Below are 27959 nucleotides of genomic sequence, written 5' to 3' on the forward strand. Positions count from 1 at the left end.
AAAGATTAATTAAAATTTATTAAACAGTTTAAACTTTACAGTATTCTTAAAATGCTACGATGATTAAAGCTAAACTAGTAACTTTTTAATTAGATGGGTAGGTAATTAAAAAACAAAATATAGATGTTGTACCAAATTATTTTAGATCTAAATAATTAATACTTAGGTACTTAAATTAAATAGAGACGGGTCCAGGAGCCCGCAGGAAATATTGAGACGGTATTGAATAAAAGCACTAAACTGAAGAGATATACATACGTGCCATACAACGAATCGAAGCGCGCGCCCTACCACGTACCAGGAATTCAAAATTGACACAAAATAATATGGTCACTCTTCGTGTTGACACTATGGTGTCCATATTGTCAGAAGCTGAAGTTTAATAATATGTATATTAGTGAGTATAAAACAAAGTGGCTTAGGCCTACCTACCGATCAGCCTGGACTTTATTGATCCTAGACTTGTTGAAATATTTTATTTTCGAATAGGTGGTGTTATAATAATTGCAATTCCACATGGGTCAGCTATCAGGTCTATATTTATCATAATTATGCAACGCAGTAGAACAGACCAACTTGAGAGTTCAAGCATCTGCTTTAAATTGCCCAACGGCTCTCGGATCAGACGATAATAATAATTAATTCATTTATAAATATCATATCAAAATATATCATTACAAAATATAGTCAAGTGTAGAGATTTGTTGAGTTCAAGATAATTAAATACATCATAGAAGAATAAATAATAATAATACCTATATAAATTTGACTTAATTGCTAGATAAATTGTACATTTGGATTAAATAATATATATGAAATATATAAATATAAGTGTGTTCACAAACGAGCGGCACTTTGTTGACGATAGGGGTGACTGGTGCAGTCGTCGCGTGTCGGTGGTTGCCGTCGACATTCTAGCGACTGCCGTCGGCATGTTAGCGACTGCCGTCGACATGCTAGCGACTGCTGTCGACGCGTTGGCGGGTACCATCGACGTCAGCCGCGGACACGCGACGACGACAGCAGTGAACTCTATCGTCAACAAAATGTCTCTCGTCTGTAACCACGAAGCCACACCAAGAACAGAACAAAACTGAGTAGTCCACACTTACATAACATAGTTTCGTCGACAGTAACTGTGCTGACACACCTACAGTAAATATAAAATAGTTATTAAAATTTTCATTATTATGTCTCCCTGACCCAAATCCACACAATAAAAGCTTTTTTCAAACAAATGTTGGGAACTTTGCGGTGTGTGTTCGCGACGCGCGACAGCGAAGCGCGACATACAGTTCTATGTGTCGCGCCATTGTAAATTATTATAACCTACTTATTTTCTGATTAATCGCGCGTTTCAGAAAACAAATGGCAACCACTACGTGACGGTATAACAGAAATCACAAGCAATACACGAGATTGTTAGGCGACACTTGCGCAGTCTTTTCGTGTATACATTTTAAACGGGCTTTTAATCCTGTAGGTGTTAATCCTGTAGATGTTTTGTATTTTTTTACTAATTTTTTTCAACCCTGACCGTCCAAAACATACTTTTGAAAAAATTATGATTTTTAGAAATTCTACCTTCTTGAAAGGGCCTGCGCACACCGGAGGACGGAACGGCATAGAATTCTAAATTTATCAATTGAATTTATTATTTATCCAATCGGAATAAGGTACCTATATATTTCAATGCTCGATAATAATTGACCTCGGAGCATCGCAGCGCAGTTTTCTCTAGAGCACAGAGCATTGAAATATATCCTTATTTCGATTGGATAAATATTAAATTAAATTGATATAAAAGTCAAAGTTCTCTGCATCTACCTGAGACGTCATTTCCAGATTTTTTAACCGACTTCAAAAAAAGGAGGAGGTTCTCAATTCGTCGGAATCTTTTTTTTTTTTTTTTTTTTTTTTATTTTTTTTTTTTATGTATGTTCCCCGATTACTCGAAAACGCCTGGACCGATTTTGAAAATTCTTTTTTTGTTTGAAAGGGTATACTTCAAAGTTGGTCCCATTTCAATTTGGTGAAGATCTGATGAACATCTTCGAAGATAGATACTGGAACTCCTCAACGGATAATAGTAAATTGCTCGCGATCAGTGTAATAGCTTAGTAAACAATAGATTTTTAACCAGTCATAGCATAATTCCATGGGGCCACTAAAAATTGTGAAATAAATTTTTTTTACAAAAAAAATAAAAACCGACTTCGTTACACAAACACTAAAAAGTGAAAAATAATTTAATTTATTACCGAATATATTATGTATACAAGAGTTAATATAGTTCCATAATAATATTTTTTGGGGTCGGTGCCAATGAGGTGCCATTGTGGAGTCCCATAAAAATATGAAGTCTAGACGATTCGCGCAGCTAAAGCTAATTGGCACCGGCACCAAAAAGTATTATTATGGAACTATATTAACTCTTGTATACATAATATATTCGGTAATAAATTAAATTATTTTTCAATTTTTAGTGTTTGTGTAACGAAGTCGGTTTTTATTTTTTTTACATTATGTTTAGAGTATTTATAGTCCATGGCCAAAGATAATATATTAAACAAGTACAGATCGCTAACTGTCTATTTAAAATTGTAACTAGTTCAAGACTATTACTAGATGGCGTCACTTGGTTCGTATGAAATATATTTTTTATGGATTTGACGAAATATCATATTTCACTTGTCTGGTTCATCAAATTTATTTATATTTAGTAACAAAATACAAAATTTTCACAACATCACCATCGGAAAAAGCTAATTCTTAATTTTAATTATTGACTCATTGAACTTTACGATATTCATAGCAAGTTCTCTCTTTTGCTTTGGATAGCTGAAGTAGTATTACAAAATTCCAGTAGATGGCGTAACAAAATGACTTGTTACTTGAAAATAAAATTATTATTATAATTAAATATACTCACTGGTTGTTTTATTTATGCAATTTACCTATGTACGTGTACACGACAAAAAAGTGCAAAATACGGCTTTTCATCAACAAGATATTATTTTCCTTTGGTAGGGATATCTTGTAAGGTTACAGATAGGTCACAGATTAGAGATTCTCTAATCTGTGGGTGCCAGTATGATTCCATAAATAAATTTAGCATCCCTGATTTATTCGAAAATGATACCAGCATTGGCCTGATCTTGATACCAACAGATGTTGGTAGGTATCAAGATACGATAGGTCACTCCCAAAATCCAAGCCAAGACGTCATGTGCTTCATAAAAAAATTAAAATTTGAGTTGGCTCTAAATAAAATTGAGTTTCATCAGCTGTTCGATAGATGGCACTAAATAAATTCGATAACTCACATTTTAGCTTGCACAATAACACCATCACACTATAAGGAGTTGACCTACAAGGTACCGGCGACTTAAAGGAGTTTTACGCAAGCTTTAAATGAATGTATGACGTTAGCGATCTTACTTGTATATATTATCTTTGTCCATGGCTTAGTTATGGCAAAATCGTTTGTCGCACCGGCGCGGCGTTTGTACAGTCATGGAAGTAAAGGGTAAGTGGTACGTTTCTTAAATTTATTGTAATTACCATATGCCTATTATTATATAAGTAAATAAATAAATAAAATCTTCATTTGTCACATAATTACTTAAAACTATAATCTATTTTTTGTACTTGTTCTACCTATCTACAGATCAGTAGATCTACTGGTCTGTGGCCAATAACCAAATAACTTATCTAACCAAAGATTTAAACAATAACAACAAACCTAAGGTAGGTATCTATATTAATTGAGGAGCTGACAATCAATACATTTTTACAGAAAAAGCAAAAACTTAATGAAAGCTGTTGAACTTTACTAAAATTATGTAGTGTATACATGTTATCGAAATCACGAACTTTAGATTCAACTAGCTTATGCTCGCGACTTCGTTCGCGTGGACTACATAAATTTCGAACCCCTATTTCACCTCCTTAGGGGTTGAATTTTCAAAAATCCTTTCTTAGCGGATGCCTACGTCATAATAGCTATCGGTATGCCAAATTTCAGCCCGATCCGTCCAGTAGTTTGAGCTGTGCATTGATAGATCAGTCAGTCAGTCAGTCACCTTTTCCTTTTATATATTTAGATTTTAGCACAGTTTCAAAGTTGCTTGGATTATGAGTTCAAAGTTTGTAATATTCAGTGTTCGAAATCATGAACTTGGACTCAATCAATTGGAAGATTTTGCAGTACAGTAACTGACAAACACACTTACGCATTTATAATATTAGCGTTATGGATTATGGAAAATAAATATTTAGATACTTACTTAAAATATTAAATAAAAAATATGGGCCCAATTTCTTTGTTGAATTATTTTTAACCGTTGAAGTTCGTTAAAAATAGGTACTAAAGGATGTTGTTTATTTTCCCGTACATCATCATATTATTATATTACTAAGATAGGTAGTACGTTACGTACGGTACGGTATTCGTTACTATAAGATACTATAAGAATTCTAAATAAGGTATAATACTTTGATCTGCTGTTCTTCAAAAGGGACAGCATGTTGCTGATTTTTAGCTACTCACACTTCAGAAATTATAACGCTTAAATGCACTCTCTAGCATCTAAAACAATGGGAATTAAATTGAAACGTTATATTCAATATTCTATCTGCGCGATAACATGCTCATACTCCTTTACCACTTCCTTCCCGATAGCGCGCCATCACACACGGTCCTCCCCATCCACCCACTTTTCGCTATCTTCTAGGTAGTCAGTCCCAGACTTGCACTTGCTGGTACGCGTACTCAACTCCAGGACATGTCTGCCCCAGGCCCCAGCGACCATTTGTTCTGCGACAGAAATGGCCTGCCTATTGCCACATCAGCTTGCTAATTTGTTAAGCTAGCATTAATTCTATACCTGTTCCAAATTCTGTGGTGTTAGGATTCCTCTGTAACGTTCTTTATGTGCTGCATCCAATCCAAAAATTCAAATCCAAGAAAATTTAGATCTAGAAAACTCGGTTCGAATCCGAATGTCAATTTCATATTGTGTCCGTTTCGATAGAAATTGCATCACCCGCATGACAGCTCGGATTTGGATTAGCGGAGTACTGGGGCTCCTCAAAATCGAGGATTCTTGTATTCGGATTGGATGCAGTGTGTAAAGAGCCTCCACGACGAGTTTTCGGGCATGAAGTAACATTAGAACCGTAGCCTATCTAAGTAATATTATCTTTTAAACGAAATTAGTTTCTAATCCCATTGTCGTAAACCGAAGTCGAAGATGGCTCAGGCTCCTCCGACTCCCCAAGACTGCCGTCGCCACTGCGCTTCGCTCTGTTGACAATCATCAAGTTCGTCGCAGCTTTTACTGAAAAGTAAACAATTAAAATTTTACTACTTTTCAAAAATAGATACCTATAACAAAACTTTTCTCAGCTAGGAAATTTAGATGAAATCTGTCCTTGAATATAATACATATTATAAAACAAAGTCCCTTTCTACCGAGTTTTTGTGTATGTGGGGGGGGGGGGGGTGCCTTAGTAAAAAATAGTATGATCCAATATTTCCTCCACTGCTGTTAGGATAATATTCCGACAAAACATAGGGGGAGTCCGGGAGAGTTTAGCAGGTAGGAGACATTAGCCACTGCTCATAAAATCTTTGTGGAACTAGATATTGCGACTTTGCCACACTTCTTAGACTCCATAGGCGCCTCCCACCTCGCTCACGAGACACCGTTGCGATCGGCAGTTTGGTTTAGGAGTAAGAAGTGACTAAACATTTTCGTGCCGGTAAGTAAATTTTTTCAATTTTCGATATTTAATTTCTGTTTCTTACTGTGAATAGATTCCAGTATATCATTTATATACATCGTAAGTGTAATTATCCTAGTAACATTTACGGCAGACAGCTTTTACTTAAGTGTTATAGTTTTTTATAAAAATGTAATAACGTACAGATTTGTGTGCGGTGGGAGACATTACCCTGGCGGTGGGAGGAGACTTTACCCCGGGTAATCTCGCCCGTTGTTTCTCCGGCAATAATATTTTTGTATTACCTCCAGATGTAACCACGATCATCCTGCCTTCCTTCATTACCTTCATCATCTACTGTACAACGTCAGTCAGAGCCTTCAACATCAGCATTAGTATTCATGAATTAATCTGCGGCGTCTAGAGCCAATTCACCATCAATTTTGACTGAGGAAAAAAATCTGAGCAACCAATGACAATCAGCAGAGGTAGCTTGTACATCTCAAAATCTGGATAATATGACAACGGTAGATTCTGATGTAACACAAAAACCAAAAATAGTTTTACCACAAATGATTCGTTCAATTCCAAAGGCTGCTCCTTCATCGTGGTAAACAGCCGAAAAATTTTAGCAAAAACGCCAGAAAAACTAGACCTAGATGATGATATAGATGGATTATGCACTGAAAAATAAGAAAATTAAAATAATTTAAAAAACAAAAAGGTAAAGCAAAGAGAAAAAGACAGTAAAAAGACCATTGAAAAAGACTTGTTTTACAGTCAAGTGACAGTTAGACAGACCTTGATGAAGAACCCAAGTATGATAATAGCTATGATAGTCCATGCGATAAAGTAGGAGATAAAATTGATAACTGGTTTTGTTTCAGCTGTAGAGAAGAGAAAGTTATGGGCATGAGACTTAGCGCTTTTTGTGCAAATATGTACATAAAATATGCGTTGGACTGTCCAAAGATGATAAGGACATGATAAGGAACAGTTTATTTGTATTAATTGCTCCAATTAAAAAAGGAATTCTCATTTACTACAAAATACTATGTTTCATATTTTTATGAATAATTTTTTTTATAGAATTATAATTTGTAATGATTATTTTGCCTATTTTTTACCCGGGTAAAGGCTCCCCACTTGGGGGGTCAAGTCTCCCGCCCAGGCGGGAGATATTAGCCGAATGTCACTTTGGTAGAAATCGTTAATTACTCATAAACTATTAATGATGTATCAAACTTTATTAAGAGAAAATATAGCTAAATAGTGCAGCTTAAGATACAATTGATAAAAAATAGCGATTTTTAAGTATATAAAGATTTATGAGCATTTTAGTGGAAGGCGGGTATACTCTCCCGGACTCCCCCTACTCACAATTTTTTAATTTCATAAAGTTTCAATAGCCCATGTGCAAAGCCCGTTCGATTTAGCTAGTAAACATTTATAATTACTTTGATGTAAGTAGGTAATGGTAAATAGTAAACTTTTGTTTAATTTCACCTTCCTTTAGCTATACCTACCTACAAAAGGATCTTGATCGATTCACCTGTTGATACGTTATTTGCTAACTTATCGACCGATAACAGATAGGTAGATTATTTATTATTTTCAGCTTAGTTCAGTTTAGCTATTATAATATTATTGGTATAAGCTAAAGGCAACATTAATTTGCACTTACTTTTCAAGTAAAACGTTACTAAAAATTTAATGAAAAATTTTAAACTATAAATAATATTTCTTACAGTCATAAGCCCATCCAATCTTGGCGAAGAAGTCGATGAACGCAGTGGATAAGTTGAGTCTTCCGAGCTCGGAGGTCCGGTAGTCCCACGGGAACGCATGGTGGTAATTGTGCCAGCCCTCTCCGAGTGCTGCTAAGCTTACCAGCTTGTTTTCGACGGATTTTATGAATCTGTTGAGCGAAATTTAAACAATTAAGGTGGTTTCAAACTAGCGTTTTTCTACGCGTAATAGATATACCTACGCTCAGATGGGCATTATTGCTACTTGGAAATAATTTTTATTTGGCGAAATTATTACTTTTCTTCTCAGTGGTTTCACAGGCTATTTTTCACGGAAAATGATTTTTCGATTTTCGCACTTACAGTCCTCTGTTAAATTAATTCAACTAATGATCAAGGACAATAGCGCTGAAATCTTCATAGGTGGTTTTTCACAGAAAATGAATTTTGGCATTTCTCTGATTTGAGTCAATACCACGGAACAGAATACGCATAGCGTGGGCTGGAGTACCTACCTACACGGTGTATTTTTATTTCATTCCATAATAATATATTGTTCTACACAGTACATACCTATCATAAGGCTTGTTGCCCCATACGTGTGCGAAGCTGTTTACGCAGAAAGCGATGTTCAGCGTGATGGTGAATCTCGTAACGAAGCTCACAACTAAACTGTTCAGTAGTGTTTCATCCCAAAAGTAGATCGGGATTGCCACTGGTAATATCACGTTAAGTAGCAAAAATAAAGGAATGAAGAACCTGCAAACAATAAATATTATTTATTAGATCTGCTCGAATGAAATTAATTGCGAAATATTGATAAACACCCTTGGAACACCCTTCCAGCATCAATTTTCCCTCCAATTATAATGTGGGTACCTTCAAGTCAAGAGTGAATAGGCATCTTCTAGGCAAATGCGCTCCATCTTAGACTGCATCATCACTTGCCACCAGGTCTGATTGCAGCCAAGCGCTAGTCTATAAATTAAAAAAAAACACTGTTAAGAAACCTAAAAATAAAGAAACAAAAATATATCCTGGAACTATTGTAACGATGATAAAGTGCCTAATATATATTTTGCAGAATATGGATATTCTGCAAAATATATATTAGGCACTTTATCATCGTTACAATAGTTCCATTAAGCGAGAAAATATACGCACAAAACTAGATACACGAAAGAGTGTAAGCCAATTAGTTTGGTAAAAATAACACACACTCTCTCAAATTTATTTTGACTCTACTTCAAATTTGTAGAGCCGATGATTATTGGAACTTACTTTTTTTGAAACCGTACAACAGGGTCATGCGTAAGGTCTAATGAGGTTTTTCGTAGAGCAATTCTTCGGTCTTCCACAGCAGGGTGAGGCGTCAAGACCAGCCAACCAACGTGGGCAAACCAAAATCCTCTATTGATGTCATGTGGATCCGCCACTGTCTCCGAATATTTGTGGTGCACTCTGTGGTCCAAGGCCCAAGTGTAGATGTCCCTCTGAAAATTGAATACTGTAGATACTTAGTTTATAGATGCGATTGCGCGGTACAATGCTGCGTAGGAGCTGAATCCAGGTCCATTCGCCTCCATCTTAGACTGCGTCGTCGGTGTCTGCCAGGTATGGTTTTGTTATCAATAATAAAAAACTATTAATTGGGTCTTTGTTTTATTTATATACTTACATAATCACTACCCCCTTCTATAAATGTGAAAGTGTGTTTGTTTGTTGGTTTGGTTTGTTGGTTTGTCCGTCAATCAGGTCGCAACGAAGTAACGGATCGACGTGGTTTTTTGCATGGGTATAGTTGGACCTGGAGAGAGACATAAGCTGCTATTTATCTCGGAAAATCAAAGAGGTCCCACGAGATTTTTAAACCTAAATCCACGCGTACGAAGTCGCGAGCATCAGCTAGTTTTATTATATAGGTCTGATATAGGTAAGTATACAGAAATCTGAATAAGATCGTGTGAAAATACACCCTGCTCAACTTTAATATAGTATGTAATATATTCTCTATAATATTCTATTATAATCTGTGCAATTATATTCACCATTATAGCTAATAATCTGTTATGCAAGAATCTTGCTTTATCATATAAAACTACTTATACTGAGAAAGTAATATTATCTAAATATATAAAAAGAAAAGGTGACTGACTTGACTAACTGATCTTTCAACGCACAGCTCAAACTACTGGACGGATCGGGCTGAAATTTGGCATGCAGATAGCTATTATGACGTAGGTATCCGCTAAGGAAGGATTTTTGAAAATTCAACCCCTAAGGGGGTAAAATAGGGGTTTGAAATTTGTGTAGTCCACGAGGACGAAGTCGCGAGCATAATCTCGTGTTGAATTTTACTTTCTCAGTATGCTCAGATTCAGCACAGTAATATACCTATTTCAATTATTGCTCCCATTTACAAGGCGATGCGTAGATAAATTATTACAACACAAACAGCCATGACGGGTCAATTTGAGTAATTGACCCTCATCACGACGTAGGTATCTGAACCATACTTTAATTTAACATGGAGCTAGTGGAATTGCAGCTAATTTTTTTTTAAGTCCTAGGCAATTGGTAAATTCTGATGGTTTGTTAGGTATACTATCTACTTCTTCCTTCCCTAAGTGAGGTTCTACTTGTAACTATATATAACAAACTTTAAATCAATGGCGTAGCTTGCCTTAGACGGGCCTTGTATCAAAATGTGTTGGGGAGCCAAAAGAAAAATATTTTTTTTAATGAAAGAAACAAAAAATGCTCGAAATGAATTAGAATAAACTTGCCAAGCTTATTTAAAGGCCGTTTAACCCGAAATAAAAAATCCTTTTCTGACTTTCGCATTTTTAATAACTAAATTGAATTATAATATAATGTATGCGGTGTAATGTGATTTTTGAATAAAATGGTTGACCCAGCAGTTATTCTTAAAAATATTTTTTATTAATCTATAAAAGTGCATAATATTTTAGGAATTTCTGGTTTTGCAGATTATCTTCGTTGGTCTGGGTTCTGCCATTTTAAGAGTACACGAAAAGTGCCAACGGGATCCTATTTCTAAGCCTTCGTCTGTCCGTTCGTCTGTCTGTCAGCAGACTGTATCCCATGAACCGTAATAGGCAGAGAGTTGAAATTGTCAGAGTATGTAAGTATGTATTTCTATTGCCACTATACTTAATAATAAAAATTTCAAAATGGCTGCCATGCCAATTAAAAAAATTAAAAAGTAGCTACCTAGTTGACTAGTGTAGAATAGACTAGACAAACTTTGAAACTTTTAGGGTGTCTGGTAGTGAATTGCCATGACTCTAAACTCTAAAGTGTCTGGCAATGCATGACGTGACGCAATGACGTGGCAATGCAATGCATGACTATTTTGAAGAATATATAAAAAAACCGGCCAAGTGCGAGTCAGACTCGCCCAGTGAGGGTTCCGTACTACAATCGTATTTTATCGACATTTTGTACGATAAATCAAAAACTATTATGTATAAAAATAAATAAAAATCTGTTTTAGAATGTACAGGTAAAGCCCTTTCATATGATATCCCACTTGATATAGCAATCTTACGTCGAATGTCGAAAATAGCAATTTTTGTTCGAAACACATTTTAATTTTTTTCTTGTGATGTGACCACAAATTCACGGTGTTCAGATTTTTCCCCTAATGTAAGACCTACCCATCTGCCAAATTTCATGATTCTAGGTCAACGAGAAGTACCCTGTAGGTTTCTTGACAGACAGACAGACAGACAACAAAGTGATCCTACAAGGGTTCCGTTTTTCCTTTTGAGGTACGGAACCCTAAAAACTAGCAGATGCCCGCGAATTTCATCCAAATCCGTTCAGCCGTTTTTGCGTGATTGAGTAACAAACATCCAAACATCCACATTTCACATTTATAAAATTATTGGGATTAGGATTAGGATTACACTTTAAACTTTAACGTAATTTTTTTTATATGCACCTTTTTTACCTGTCAATGTCATCTCACAAAGCCACCATGATCCAAACTTCATATTATAGTCGCTGATCGACGATCGTTCTTCTCTATGTTGGGGCCAATACGCAGAGAAACTTTCAGCTTTTATAAAATAACGATGGTCTAACATTCTCTCTCTCTGTAGATTTATTGACCGATGTATAAGCATAGGTAGGTATTTGTTGTTGCGTGGTTAGGTATAAGTACATATTATTGTAAGGGTGTTTTACAATAGGTACGCAGCAGAAAGTAATGTACATCGATTTGCAAGGAGCTAGCAGATTAATTGTAGAGCATTGTCTCTGTCGTTAAGATCGACAAAACGTCATATAGGTATGAGTGACAGAGACGACGCTCTACAAAGCCGAAATGTCATTCTAAGGGCCGATGTACATTACTTTACTTACTTTCTGCCGCGTACTGTACAGTAATTATTACAAACTTACTTGTCCTGTAATTGTGAAGAGTAAGGCGAGCAGAATTTTAAGGGGAAGTCGTGCCCTGTAGGCTCTGTGCGACCACAATCTGTGAACACCCGCAGTGATGCCGAAACCCGACGTGTATATTGTCGCGAATGCTGTAACATACAAAAATTATTATTAACTAGCTGCCCTGGCAAACTTCGTTCCGCCTAACAGTCGATTCAAATTTTTTAAATTTATCTCTCAGCAAGCAAATCACGGATCGACGTGATGGGTATAGGTACTTATTACCTGGAGAGTGAATTTTTATCCCGGAAAATCAAAGAGCTTCCGCACGGAATTTAAAAAAATCTAAATCCACGCGGACGAAGTCGCGGGGATTAACTAGTATCTTATATAAATCATAGTTAATAATGAAAACATAATATTAAAAATTACTTACCAAAGAGCGTAGTCAGGAAGTTTACTTTATTGGTTAATATGAGGTAGAATCCGTAGATTGTTACGGTGTGTAATAGCACTTGTACTATTGAGTCTGGCCATCTTATTTGTGCCCTAAATTCCATATTTTCATATTTAACTATATCGAAGTCCATATCATCACTTATTTTATCATTCACATATTGTTTTGGAACTGCGTTATTGTTCACATTATGAAGTTTAGAACCATCGTCTAAAAGTCTTTTAATTTTAATTTGTGAATCCGAATCGAGGAGAGAATCAACGTTCTGTAGCGCCGGTGCCATTCTTCTGAATAAATTAAAATGTTCTAACAACCTGAAGAGAACACACAATTTGAATCATTTTTATCGTTAAGTGTATTAGTATATTTATTTGCCCACGCCTTTTTTTTGACTGAATAGGTACCAAGTAGAAAAGTTAAAATATCTACATAAGACCGCATGTGAATATATTAATTAATATATTATACATATACCATATCTGAGCAAAATAAATAAATGATTATTCTAACCTGAGATGACGATGTCTAGCGTATGTCTAAAATAGTAATGCACGTTTAAAACTATAGCAACAATTTAAATAATTTCTGATTTTTAAACGATATTATACCTATTCATTGACGAGCTGCGATAAGGCTACGGGGAAATTACGAATAATATGTGTAGAATATAATTATTGTGTCACTACTTCACCGCATTTGCTCATCCTAATCCTAATAATATTATAAATGTGAAAGTGTGGATGTTTGGATGTTTGTTACTCAACCACGCAAAAATGGCTGAACGGAATTGGAGATAGAAGACCTGTAATGTGACATAGGCTACCTTTTATCCCGGAAAATCAAAGAGTTCCCGCGGGATTTTGAAAAATGTCGATCCACGCGGACGAAGTCGCGGGCATCAGCTAGTAGTATATAAGAAGGTACCTACTATGAATCTATGAGGAAGGATTATTTCTAAGGATAAATAGATTATTACAACAGGAAAATCATTTTGCTCTATTATTTTTGGACGGGAAAGAGTTACCTACTAAATAATAATTCCCCATTGTGTCAATGTTAAAGTACTCATTTTTAGGATTCCGTACTCAAGGGGTAAAACGGGACCCTATTGGTCCGCCTGTCTGTCCGTGTGTCACCAGGCTGTATCTCATGAACCGTGATAGTTAGACAGTTACAAATTTTACAGATGATATTGTATTTCTGTTGCTGCTATAACAACAAAATAAAATAAATATTTAAGGGGGTCCCATATGACAAACGTGATTTTTTTGCTTGTTTTTGCTCGATATTGATAACGGCAACAGGTAAACGATTGAAATATTCACAGAATATTTAGTTATATATTCACTTTAAAAACAAATAATTAAATTAATATAAAACAAATTTTTAAGGGGTTCCCGGCTCCCATACAACAAACGTGATTTTCCCCCTAATTTTTTTAAGGTACCTAAGTTTACTATATCAAGTGGGTTATCATATGAAAGGGCTTTACTTTTACATTCTGAAACAGATTTTTATTTACTTTTTAACCGACTTCAAAAAAAGGAGGAGGTTCTCAATTCGTCGGAATCTTTTTTTTTTTTTTTTTTTTATGTATGTTCCCCGATAACTCGAAAACGCCTAGACCGATTTTGAAAATTATTTTTTTGTTTGAAAGGGTATACTTCAAAGTTGGTCCCATTTCAATTTGGTGAAGATCTGATGAACATCTTCGAAGATAGATACTGGAACTCCTCAACGGATAAGAGTAAATTGCTCGCGATCATTGTAATAGCTTAGTAAACAGTAGACTTTTAACCAGTCATAGCATAATTCCATGGGGCCACTAAAAATTGTGAAATAAATTTTTTTTACAAAAAAATAAAAACCGACTTACACAAACACTAAAAATTGAAAAATAATTTAATTTATTACCGAATATATTATGTATACAAGAGTTAATATAGTTCCATAATAATATTTTTTGGGGTCGGTGCCAATGAGGTGCCATTGTGGAGTCCCATAAAAATATGAAGTCTAGACGATTCGCGCAGCTAAAGCTAATTGGCACCGGCACCAAAAAGTATTATTATGGAACTATATTAACTCTTGTATACATAATATATTCGGTAATAAATTAAATTATTTTTCAATTTTTAGTGTTTGTGTAACGAAGTCGGTTTTTATTTTTTTTGTAAAAAAATTTTATATGACACCACTGACTTCCTAACTTCTGTCTGCTAGGTACTGAGAATTTCTCAGAAAACTCCAATTTTGGCTCAAGTCCATGCCTCGTAGTTAAGAATTCATGGTCTGCAAGTTGGTACCAAATAGGCTATACGAACTAGAGCAATGGGGCAGTCAAAAAGTCATTACAATAGAATATATTCAGTAGTTACTTTTTTAATCGTGTAAGTGGAAGAAGTAATGATGGATAGTCACGAAACGTGAATACATTATAGTTAATGGTGGCTGCGTATACTTTGTATTTTAATAAAATCAAAGGCGCTTTACATTCGGAAATGCAGTTCATGTGGTATTTTTTGACAAATGAAAAGCAGGCAAATCATAGGACGCAGACCGTTCTCACTCTGAGAGGAGACCCGTGCTCTGTAGTGAGCCGGCGCGGCGCGGCGATGGGCTGATCATGATGATGATGATGATTTTCATATATTTATCTAGTACAAGTGCTAGTAGTAGTTTCTTTTACTAGTTTAGCTTGAAATTTTATTTTTAATTTAAAAAAATTAAATCATTTACTCTCGAATAGTATCTAATAAAGTTAGTAAATTAGGGTTTTCCTTAATAGTTGTGGTTTTTAATAATAAATAGAAATTTAGTTTCATACTTTCCTACCATAAAAATGAATTTTATCAAAAAGTAATAAAAAGTCGTAGCTCATTTATAAATACATTGCACTTAGTACTTAACTATTAAAATATCTTAAAACGGGCATAAGCTATAGTCAGATATAGGTAATTATTATAATTTTACATGTTCCTACCTATTCACACGATTACCTTGATAAGGTAAAACGTTTACGACTAGAGTTATGAGAATTTTTATGGAGTATTATATTTAACAAACAAGCGAGTTTTAACTTATCAGAATAAAAGCGTACATACTAGGTATTTCAGATAAAGAAGCCATTGTATTTTTGCTAGCCTAGCCCTATGCATAAGGAAAATAAAATATTCGGATACAAAGGTATGTTTACTATAAATTAATTTTTCTATAGGTAGGTATTCAATTGTTGTGAGTCATAGGCACAGCTCATAAAGTATATAGAATTCCAGTTTGTTTTCATGATTGATACCTAAATTAATGATAAATAAAATTTTGTACTCATGGCTACAACACCTGTGTATTATTTTATATAATACCTATTGTGAGTGGAATGACATAAATTGTAATCTAATCAAGTAATCTTCTTCTTCACTCTGGGCTGGTTTCCGCAAACGTTTCCGTCTGTTGTACATGCATTGTCTCTCCCCGCTGAAGTAATTATAAAACCTTAAATTTCACTACACAGAATACAAATTGCTAATATCTTCGAACGAAGCCCTATACTTAAACGGGTAATTATTATGATTGAACTTCACGTACAGGTAAGTTCATTTAATCATTCGGTAAGTAATAGTATCTTGCAGGTACAGCAAAGAAAGGGATGAAATAAATAGCTTGTTACGACAAAAAGTGCGGGTCAGCTGGCACTGTTTCTATCGCGTAATGTGCGTAAACTCTACCTGAAAGCGTAAGCATGTCTTTCTTATGGGCTGATTACACCTGCCGAGTAGTGAAGCGAGACAGTAAAATGTCACTCGGCCGAGACAGTGCTGTGGTGGCCGTTTATACGTATTTCAAAATTGCGCCGAGCACTCGTAAGTGTTTATACCAACCGAGTACTCGGCCGAGGACACTGACTCGCCACTGTACTCGTTAGGTGTAATCGTACCATATGAGATCAGTGTACATTTGCGCGACGACTATCTCAGACTCCTAGTGCACTTTTACACTTTCTGTAGCGCGTACAGACGGATAAACTTTGTATTATAATATTATACTAAGTAAACCGCTCCGACTTCGTTTGGGTAATAAAATGAAGTAATTAGCAGACGAAGTCGAGGGCATAAATACATAATATAGAGAGCAGCTGTGTTAAATATCATATCATCACTATCAGTGATGATAACACGTTTATGCACCTTCTGATAAGAATTTCAATTTGAAAACTGTAAGCTCCAATTCCTTATATTTACACATAGATAAAGATATCCATGAAAATCTATGAAGAATGAGTCACTAGAAGTTACTCGCGATTCCACCAGGTATGGTACACTATATTTAGAGGTTCTGCAGTAGGTACAACAAGGAATCTTAATCATTGACCGAACGGAGCGAGATCTGAGTCTATTTGAGTGAAATTGCAATTATTGTCCGTCATAGCCTTATAACTTCTGAATTAAACGTTAAATCACTTTAAAAAACATGATATTATTATGATGTCTTTCAGCCTGATAATGCATAAAAAATATGAAAAGCAATTTATTTCAGGGGGGCTCTCAATTCTCATACAAAATGAGATGGAGATTGAATTCGATGCTATATGTGAAAACGGCTACACATTAGAAACTCGTGTATAACTTCAGTTATATCCTGTACTTGAACAACAAATATTAAAATTAGATAAATATTATAAAGAAACGAAATTTTAGTGGGTTATTTATAACATAACTTCACTATTATGTTAATTGATGGCGCTGTTAAGTGTTAACATTATAAAACTATCGGGAATAATGGGATACCGCGAGTTCTTAGTTCGGGGTGAACCACTAGTTAGTTTCGTCCAGTTCGACTGTCCACAGCTATTATATTTAGAAACATTCAAATTTTGAAAAAAAGAATACAAAAATATCTCGTTGAATAAGTAGCCTATAGGTAAGGTATGGTTATTTTAAAATCATTAAGCAGGTATGGGATTTTTGAACAGTTTAAATAAACAACAGTTTACGAAATACTTGATCATGATCAGGCCATCACTGGCCCACTACCGAGAACGGGTCTCCTCTCAAAATGAGAAGGGTTCAGGCCATAGTCCACTACACTGGCCAACTGGGTTCGGCAGACGTCATACAACTTTCATCATCACATTATGGAGAACACTCAGGCATGCAGGTTTCCTTACAATTCCTTTTCCTTCACAGCTAAAGCAAGTGATATTTAATTGCTTAAAACGTACATAACTCCGAAAAGATAGAGGTGCGTGAAAACATGCCCGGAATCGAACCTGTGACCTCTCGATGAGGAGGCGGACTTCTTAAGAAATTTTCCGAAATGTTTAGTGAGAGCCAATATACATATATATATAAGTGTCAACTGTGGAATCAACTCCCTTCGGCGGTGTTCCCATTAGATTACAACATGAGGTTATTCAAGTGGATGGCGGACCAACAAATTCCTGAAAGGCCGGCAACGCATTGGCGAATCTTCTGGTTAGTAGGTACCTAGTGCAAATGTTCATATGCGGTGGTAATCACTTAACATTTTGCTCGCTATTTTTATGTTAAAAAAAAGTTTACGTGAGTTGGATACTCTTACTAAAACTTGTAATAGCTAATCTCTGCCACAACTAAATATTGTAAATTCTTAAGTATCATAGAATTAATTGTTGTAGCCTGTAGGCATAATATGATATTACAAAAAAAAAAACTATTCTGTCCAATAAAAATCAGTCGATAGCGAGCATTCTCGTAGAATATTAGCGTCCCAAAAACAGCTTTACGTTGCTCTTCATAGCTTTTCATAGCAAATCAATCAATCGTACAATGCGTTTCAAATGTGAAGACCATCGAAAAATTACTTCGTAGCTCAAAGTTTTTACACTTGTATCAAACTTTTTCGCTTGGTTTGTAGTTTACGGTATTTATATATTTGTAGAAAACTTATGGACTAAGAGCCAGCGCGTGCCAAACCTTCGTTATTTTATAAAAGCTGAACACAGAGAGGAACGATCAGCGACTGTGAAGTTTAAAAAGATGATAACGGGTAAAAAAGATGTAAAAATTCTTGCGTCAAAGTATGAAGGATAATTTATTTATACTTTCATTGAAATAGTATTAGACATCTCGTCATGCATTGCCAGATACTTAGTATCGTGGCAACCCTTGCCAGACACCCTTAAACTTTAATAAATCATTTCATCCTTTCATAGTAGCTGATCGTTCTCCCTGTGTTGGGGACGTTATAAAATAATGAAGGTCTGGCACGCGCTGGCTCTTTCTCTATACCTAACATGATCATAATAAAATCGATTGAAAAATAAAACATCTCCTTAAACAGTTTGACTTTCAAATGTCTTCCCATCATAAACGCATAGGTTTCATCCATCCATGGTTCGATCGCGTTTTTACAATTGAAGGACAACGGGAAAAGGCGTGGAAACTCATCGACTTTCGGTTAACGACTTTTTGTACGAAAAAACTGGTATCTATAGGTACTTTTGCAACATGTAACATGATATAACAAGAAAATTGTATTTTTTCAAGAAACCGTCACTTAAATCTTTCTGTATCCTATTCCTTTTCGTGTAAGACCGCAAAATAAAATACCTATAAGTGTTTGTAGTAAGGCTTCCTATACCGTAAGCTGCCGAAAAGTAGGTAACGTTAGATTTCCCTTCAAAGTTCTCCTGTTACAAAACGTGCTGTGTGGGTCTTCTCCGTTTGGCCGAAACGAAGGCCAATGGGGGGTGCGGGCTTCGTTGTGTGGCTTTTTAGGGTTCCGTACTCGAAGGGTGCCAACGGGACCCTATTACTAAGACTCCGCTATTCGTCCATCTGTCTGTCAGCGGGCTGTATCTCGTGAATCGTTATATGTATAGTACGCGATAGGTCGGGATGGCAATGTGCATGGGAGGGTTGTGCGAGTGTGTGGATGTGCGGGGCGTCCCCACCCCGACTGCCATCTTGACCTATCGAGTACAATTAATAGAGAGCTGAATTTTTTATCACAGAATGTGTATTTCTATTGCCGCTATATAACAACAACAAAAATTTCTGTGTATCTGTCTGGCTATCGTTTCTGTCAAGAAACCTAGAGGATACTTCCCGTTGACCTAGAATCATAAAATTTGGCAGGTAGGTAGGTCTTATAGCACACGTAAGGGGAAAAATCCATCGAATCGAAAACTGTGAATTTGTGGTTACATCACGAAAAAAATATTAAAATGTGTTCATGAACAAATGATTAGTATCTTCAAACTTTAAAGTAAGATTACTTTACCACGTGTGGTATCATAAAATGAAAGGGATTTACTTGGACATTTTAAAACAGATTTTTATTTATTGTTATGTTTTACAGTTTTTGATTTATCGTATAAAACGTCGAAAAAATACGACTCTAGTACGAAACCCTCGGACTCGCACTTGGCCGGTTTTTTTGTGACAGGGTGTACCTATCTCAAAAACAAAACTAGTCGAATATGAAATTTCGGTATGTTAAATACCATATACTCTATTTAAGGTGACGCAGACCTAACCTGTTTGCTTTTCTGTCTGTCAGCGGGCTGTATCTCGTGAATCGTTATATGTATAGTACGCGATAGGTCGGGATGGCAATATGCATGGGGGGGTTGTGCGAGTGTGTGGATGTGCGGGGCGTCCCCACCCCGACTGCCATCTTGACCTATCGAGTACAATTAATAGAGAGCTGAATTTTTTATCACAGAATGTGTATTTCTATTGCCGCTATATAACAACAACAAAAATTTCTGTGTATCTGTCTGGCTATCGTTTCTGTCAAGAAACCTAGAGGATACTTCCCGTTGACCTAGAATCATAAAATTTGGCAGGTAGGTAGGTCTTATAGCACACGTAAGGGGAAAAATCGATCGAATCGAAAACTGTGAATTTGTGGTTACATCACGAAAAAAATATTAAAATGTGTTCATGAACAAATGATTAGTATCTTCAAACTTTAAAGTAAGATTACTTTACCACGTGTGGTATCATAAAATGAAAGGGATTTACTTGGACATTTTAAAACAGATTTTTATTTATTGTTATGTTTTACAGTTTTTGATTTATCGTATAAAACGTCGAAAAAATACGACTCTAGTACGAAACCCTCGGACTCGCACTTGGCCGGTTTTTTTGTGACAGGGTGTACCTATCTCAAAAACAAAACTAGTCGAATATGAAATTTCGGTATGTTAAATACCATATACTCTATTTAAGGTGACGCAGACCTAACCTGTTTGCTTTTCACTTGACATTGTATGAGAAAGGTAAACGGTACGATGATTTTCACTGAAATCAAGGGTTTAGGAAAAGTATTTTTGAGAAAAAAATACTTAGTGTATGTTTGCACAATAAAGATAATATTTCAACTAATGAATAAATAAACTATGTCTAATGTTAAATTGTTTTAGAATTTTCATACCCCTAATCTTATTTATTTACGCCCAAAGTTGTCATAAATTTAGTGTTAAAATAGGAATCTTTTGAGGCTCGTAACTTTAAAATCAATATTTTTTCAATGTTTAATATATCAATAAACTTGATGACAAGACAAAAAAAATATAATAAAATACTTATTTTTGAGCATACAATATCAAATAACGTAATGATTACCCTCCTACGTTTTTATGAAGAAAGCACCGATACTGAAAATAAGAATTCATAAAATAGTTTGTAAGCTGTAACCAAAACAAATGAATATTCATTGGGTTTTTCTTTGACGGTTTGTTACGACGAGATGTGTAGCTGGGAAATGATATAATCTCAAATCAAAATAGGTAACAAAAATAACGAACACACCCAGCTGCAAAAGATAGCCAACAGTTAAATTTACGACGTATTGTAAACTTGCAGGACTTTATCAAAGAGCAGCAAACAGTGCGATCGATAAACACGAGTTCCCATTTGGTCATGGTGATAAAAGTCAAAGTATACCGACTATAAAACAGCTATAAGACGCAGTTATTGTAAACTCGCAGACTACCGTGACTTCATACTTCATAGTCTGTTCATACCGTGGACAGTTAAGGATCTACTCACGTGAACCTGGGACGAATACCATGAATTAATAGGTAGATATGTATCTAATGTCAAACAAGTCTCTCTTTGCGTTGTATTTCTGATTAGTGAAGGTCGTGATCCCTTCCATTAATGACATTAAGTAGGGATTATCTTGGGAAGTTGAGAATAAAAATAATATGTACACCGAAATCTCCGAGATTTCTGAACCGATTTGCGTAATTTGTTTTTTAATCGATAGAGGGACTTTGCAACTTTGTCCCATAAAAAATTTTGATTCCAACTCCTCAATCCTGATGCTGATTTAGAAACTGTCGGTTATAAATTGATATTGGATTGGAGGTACCTACAAGTCAAGACTTTATCGTTGATCTCGTGGACCCAACTTCTCAACCCTGACGCTGTAAGGAATTGCATTCCTAAATCGTGGTGATTTAAAAACTGGCCTACTAAGTCGGTAAGAAAAAGGAACGACTAAACTGACGCGATGGCGCTTGCTTCCAGGGAGTGGAGAAGGCGGATAGAGAGGCATGAGTGGTGCAACGGATCGACGTGATTTTTGCATGGATATAGTTAATTAAAGACCTGGAGAGTGACATAGGCTACTTTTATCCCGGAAAATCGAAGATCGAATCGGAATTTTTCCACGCGGAAGAAGTCACGGGCATCAGCTAGTTATTACAATAATTTCAATTATTAGACTATTGTGGTACAGCAACTAACAAAATATATTATGTAACTAAAAATAGAGAGCGAAAAAAACATGTGCGGTATTCCGCCTGAATAATACTTATTATGTCGAATGGAAAGGTTTGAAAAGTTCCATTATTTTATTACTAAGTAGCTGATGCCCGCGACTTCGTACGCGTCGATTTAGGTTTTAAAAATCCCGTGGGAACTCTTTGATTTTCCGGGATAAAAGCTTATGTCACTCTCCACATGCAAAAAATCACGTCAATCCGTTGCTCCGTGGCGACGTGATTGAAGGACAAACCAACAAACAAACACACTTTGGCATTAAGGGTAGTGAAATAGGGGTAGTGATTACTTGCGTGGACTATTACATGATGCCCGCGACTTCCTCCGCAAGTTTTTTAAAAATCCCGCGGGAACTCTTGGATTTTCCGGGATAAAAAGTAGCCTTTGTCCTTCCCCGGGATGCAAGCTATCTCTGTATTAAATTTCATTAAAATCGGTTGAACGGATGGGCCGTGAAAAGCTAGCAGACAGACGGACAGACACACTTTCGCAATTATAATATTAGTATGGACTATTTAGTACCTGGACTTAAGCCATGTACTCACTGCGAAACAATCACTACCCATGTTATAATTGCGGAAGTATGTTTGTATGTTGGTTTATTGGATGGTTAGTTTGTTCTTCAATTGCATCACAACGGAGCAACGGATCAGCGTATTTTTTGAATGGATATAGTTAACGACCTTGAGAGTGACATAGGCTACTTTTCATCCTACGGGATCAGCTAGTAATTGTATATAAACAAAATCTGTGCTTCTGAAACAAACTAATACCACCGAGTAAGGCTAGATTCTCTTTATACTGTTTTAATACTAGGTACATTATAATATGTTCATATGTATTATTTATATAATAACTTAAATTTTTATTATTATTTCTTGTTTCCTTGTTCAACTATCGTAGCTACACCCTTTTACCCTATCACACTAGTCATTATTATCCTCTGCGGTTGCCTGGCACAGATCGCTTCAAGGCGATAAGGCCCCCAAATTGTACCTGCTTCTATTTTTGTTGCGTAATGTTTTGCTTTTTTAGGGTTCCGTACCTCAAAAGGATTTATTTATTTATTCTTATACATAATGGTTTTTTATTTATCGTGCAAAATGTCGAGAAAAATATCTTTCCCCCCTTATCTCCGAAGTTTACCAATTGAAAATCTGAGATAAGTAATTATGGTCAATAAAAGTTTATATATTATTATGTTTACGTATAGACTATTAGTATTATAAGTTTATGTACCTATAGATTAGCTTAAGTTAACGCAGTGCCCGGTAAAACTGATTGTGGTTTTTGTGGCACTGAAAGTAACAATAGTAATGTATACATTCGATAAGCTTCATAATAAGTTTAATAAATAAAATGGGTACTTTTTCATACTCTTTTTTACTTCTTCTGTAGTACGGGACTCCTGGTGCGCGAGTCTGACTCACACTTTTCCGGTTTTTATTTATATGATGATGTACAATAAAGCATATTTCAATTCAATTTCAATTCAATAAATGTTTCTGAAGCAGTAGAAACTGGTTGTGCCAAACACTGCGTATTTATTGGCATATATTTTGTGTGCTTCGCAACAGATGCTTACGGGTGTGGACTGTGGACGCGTGCTTATAAACATGGCAAAATGTAGAATAACAAAACTATTTTTAAATTACTTAATTTCTTGTTGGGATAAAATTGATTGTTGTTGAGCAATCTCATAAAATCAATTTTATCCCAACGAACAAGCGACTGATATGGACCGCAAAATCTCCGAACCATTCTTTACTTCAACATCTACGTATGGTACTTACTACGTACTCAGAAAATGAGTAGCCGTAACTTAGTACTATTATATATTCTGTGCCGTAACATTAATTCTCATTGAATACATGGCTTTATAAAAGTTTAGTACAGAACCATCGCGGATGATGTCGTACGAGCTGTTATAATGTAGTTAGTGTACGATCAACAAAACGTTTATGAAATTGTTCGAGTCATATTTGACCGATATTTGTTACACTATAGCTTATTCTCGAGATTTGGTTCACGTGGATTTATTTTTAAAAATATCTCGTTAGAATTTCTCAAAATCTTGCCTTAGTGCTTGCGTAGAATTTACCTACTCAAATTCACAAGGAATTTACAAGGAATAAACTCCCCAAATTTCAACTTTCCAAGTCTACTGGTTTGATGTCGTCTGTTAGTCAGTCTTAGTATTAAAAATACACAGTACGATACGATACGACAGTGTGTCTGTCTGTCGGTCTGCTAGCTTTTCACGGGCCCACAGTTTAACTGATTTTGATATGGTACAGAGCTAGCTTACATTCCGGGGACGGGCATTGGCTACTTTTATCCTGGAAAATCAAAAAGTTCCCACGGGATTCTTCAAGGCCGTTTAACCAAATGTTACAGACGTAGCTTGCATCCCGGAAATTGACATACCTCAGCAACTTTTTATCCCGGAAAATCAAAGAGTTCCCACGGGATTCTTAAAGACCCATCCGTTTAATCAATTGGTACAGAAGTAGCTTACGTCCCTTAAATTGACATAGGCAACTTTTAATCCCGGAAAATCAAAGAGGGGGAAAAAGGGATAAAAAAAACTAAATCCACGCGGATGAAGTCGCGGGCATCATCTAGTGTTTTATATGTATTAGTTACGTATTGTATAGATTAGGTACCTACCTAATATACCTATTGTCTTTAATAACGAGCATGTCCACGTTATGATTTACATTGATATAATTTATTGTGTAGGTACTCACTAGGATGATATCATTAGAGCTAGCGGGCTAGCGGCACGCCCAAGGCCGTAAACACGTGTCATCTACTGGTAATTTTTGATGTGAGGAATTAGTTTTTTTTAAGGTTCAATTCCGTTATCAAATACTTAGATATAACAAGTATCTACATATATAACTATTACGTATACATATATAACTATGTTAAAATAATAGCAAGTAAACTTATGAATAGAATTTTTAAAAAAAACTTTGTTGGTGGGCTGATAAATGATGATGGACGTTAGCTAGGTAACCTAAAAGTGGTATGGCGGTTACCCTAAGGGCTTTTGTGCACGCATTCGGATTCGGTTCGTTTTCGTGATTCGTGAATAAACCATTCGAACTGGCCGTCAATGAGTGCAGAAGCGTACATTATGTATTGTCACTTCCACTTCCAGCCACTTAGAATCGTATTTTTCATGAATCACGAAAACAAACTGAATACAAACGAGTGCACAAGGGCCCTTACATGGTTTCTACGCGGCGTCGTACCGGAAAAGAAATTTTATTATCGCTTGGCGGCACGGCACACCTTCGCCCCTTGAAAAGCAATATCATTTTATTGTATTTGATTATTTAAGAATAGCATTAGCAATTGATTTTTAGGGATCTGTAGTAAACAAGGAACCCTTATAGTTTCGCCATGTCCGTCCGTCTGTCCTCGGTTAATATCAGAGACAATTAGTGCTAGAAATCTGTAATTTGGCATGGGTATAAATATTAATCACGCCGACATACAAAGTGGTTACAAAGCACTGTTCCTACTAGATTATAACATGGGGTTATTCAAGGGGCGGACCAACAAATTCCTAAAAGGCCGGCAACGCATCGGCGGCTCCTCTGGTGCTGCAAATGTTCATGGGCGGCGGTAATCACTTAACATCAGGTGACCCGCCTGCTCGCTTGCTCGCTATATCTATTAAAAAAAAAAAAAAAGTGGTGAAACAAAATTGTGATAAATGTTTATTTTTAGGGTAGCTCCCCTACATGTAAAGTGGGGATGATTTTTTTTCTCGTCTACCCTATAGTGTCAAGTAGGTATCGTTAGATAGGTCTTTTAAAAATACTGTGGGTGTGGCAACATCATTTTTCGATTTCTAGATCCGTTTGTAAAATATTATGATGTTTTAAAGTGCTAATTTTTATTAGAGTCAAGTGTCCCCTTTATCAGCCAAATGGTAGTATGTATATAGGAACGTGAAAAAATTCACTGCAGTAGTATATTTAATCAATTTTAAAGGAAAACTATCACGGCTAATTTGTGACTACGGAACCCTACACTGCGCGTGGCCCGCCACGCGCTTGGTCGGTTTTTTAATATTCAGTATCAACTTACAACCTCTAGCAGATACTAGGTACCTATAGCCGTGGCCTCTCGCCAGACCACCGCAGTCCGGTGATACGCAAACTCAACGTTCAACGATGAATGTAAGCCACCGATCTCATTTGACATTTATTTTATTTCCATTGAAAGTTTTCTTCGAAAAATCATTTTAATATCGCTCAGTGAAGAAGCAATGTAGAACCAACTAATGTCAAATAAGCTCGGTGACTATCATTTAGTGCTAGACACTGAGTTAGCGAATCAGTAGGCTGAACACCTGAGCTAATTTGGCCATCATGATCATCATGATCAACCCATAGCCGGCTCACTACAGAGCACGGGTCTCCTTTCAGAGTGACAAGGGTTGGCCGTCTACCACGCTGGCCATGTGCGTATTGGTAGACACCTTCACACACCTTTGAGAACATGATGGAGAACTCTCAGGCATGCAGGTTTCCTTACGATGTTTTCCATCACCGTTAAAACAAGTGATATATTTTAATTACTTAAAACGCACATAACTCCGAAAAGTTAGAGGTGCGTGCCCGGGAGCGAACCCCCAACCTACGATTAGAAGGCGGAGGTCCTAACCACTAGGCTATCACAGCTTCTAATTTAGCACCAGACCTAAATTTTGAAATTGACCTACCTACTTAAATGACTACTGCACCATACGATGAATACAGAAAATAAAGAAAAACAATACGTTAAATCACCGGATAGTTAGATAGGATAGATAGTCTGCTAATAAAATATTCTACAGTTAATTCATTTTTCTTTGCATCATCTAGACGTACAGACCTACGCTAACGATTTGTCATGAAAAAAATCAGTCAGTAAAAATAAGCTTCGACACGAAAACATAAAGAATAGTTTTCTATATAAACCTAACTAACTCATAGTCGTGTTCTCTTCTATCACTTCTAATGAGAAAGGAAAATAAAGATTGATCTATAAAATTCATCACGGGTGGATTTTAATTGACAGTGCAAAACAAACTTTATGTGGTGTTGTCAAAGCTCAATTTTAATAGCAGCATTCTCTAACTGACGTAAGACAGTAATAAAATAACGTTACGTTATTGTAGATTGAGATTCAATTAAGAATAGCCAGAAAAAATCATCTCGAAAAAGTGTACCTATTTTACATAGAAAAATGTTTACTTAAAAATATCAATAACAAATTGAAAGCTAGTTAAAAATAAGAGCATGTACCTACCTACTAAAGTTTATAACTACTTTAGTACCTATTCAGTTAGTAGGTATGCGTGAAAATTATGAAACGGAAAACTCGAAAGAGTCTCGCGTATAAGTACCTGAAACACATGTGCTGAGACCATGGACGTACTATGTAATAATTTTTATTGCCCCTGAAACTTAACGAACCCTGACACACACCGAAACTCAAAGAGGCCGAAACTGTTAAGATACACTAGTTGACGAAATATCTGTTCAAATCTTTTATAAATTATTTGTCATTGAAGTGTTTACACAACTGGTACTAGATACGTACGAAAACACGAAAGCGTTCGCGGTAAACTACGGGACAGATCGGTCATGGTGGTAAAGATCGCGACCTAAATGTTCAGTGGGTCGAACGATACCAACGCGCGCGACATTCTATGGTGGACTGGTATTGTTGTGTTGACTTGTGGTGGCATGGACTCGTGCAGCGCTCATGGGATGGGGCCGCGGGTCTATCCAAACATCGTGTACCTAGCTATGATAGTTACACGTCTTGACACAGCTGTAC

The 27959-nt window shown here is 36.0% G+C and overlaps 1 protein-coding gene across 3 annotated transcripts; it reads right to left on the reverse strand.

Annotated features, from left to right (window-relative positions):
- On the reverse strand, positions 1-27825 carry LOC117984481 (acyl-CoA Delta-9 desaturase-like). 3 transcript variants are annotated; one of them, XM_069500320.1, is made up of 7 exons: positions 27523-27825; positions 12322-12656; positions 11904-12034; positions 8757-8968; positions 8049-8234; positions 7476-7645; positions 1-5342 (listed from the first exon to the last, which is right to left on the reverse strand). In XM_069500320.1, exons 1-7 carry the CDS (start codon positions 27531-27533, stop codon positions 5218-5220), a joined length of 1170 nt encoding a protein of 389 aa, XP_069356421.1. In that variant the 5' UTR covers positions 27534-27825; the 3' UTR covers positions 1-5217. The 3 variants fall into 3 exon arrangements, with proteins under 3 accessions (XP_069356421.1, XP_069356422.1, XP_069356423.1); XM_069500321.1 differs by lacking the exon at positions 27523-27825 and adding an exon at positions 14007-14511 and having other exon boundaries at positions 12322-12629; XM_069500322.1 differs by lacking the exon at positions 27523-27825 and adding an exon at positions 12853-13982 and having other exon boundaries at positions 12322-12629.
- Positions 27826-27959: the final 134 nt, after the last annotated feature.

This window comes from Maniola hyperantus, chromosome 8 (assembly GCF_902806685.2).
Source record: "Maniola hyperantus chromosome 8, iAphHyp1.2, whole genome shotgun sequence".
Classification (NCBI taxonomy): Eukaryota; Metazoa; Arthropoda; class Insecta; order Lepidoptera; family Nymphalidae; genus Maniola; species Maniola hyperantus.

Excerpts from the sequence above, each read along its gene's own strand:
- LOC117984481 (XM_069500320.1), bottom strand. Across the intron at positions 8,969-11,903 it reads TCTTCACAATTACAGGACAA|AGGGACATCTACACTTGGGC; the intron begins GTAAGTTTGTAA and ends TTCAATTTTCAG. Across the intron at positions 8,235-8,756 it reads GTTGTACGGTTTCAAAAAAA|GTTCTTCATTCCTTTATTTT; the intron begins GTAAGTTCCAAT and ends TATTGTTTGCAG.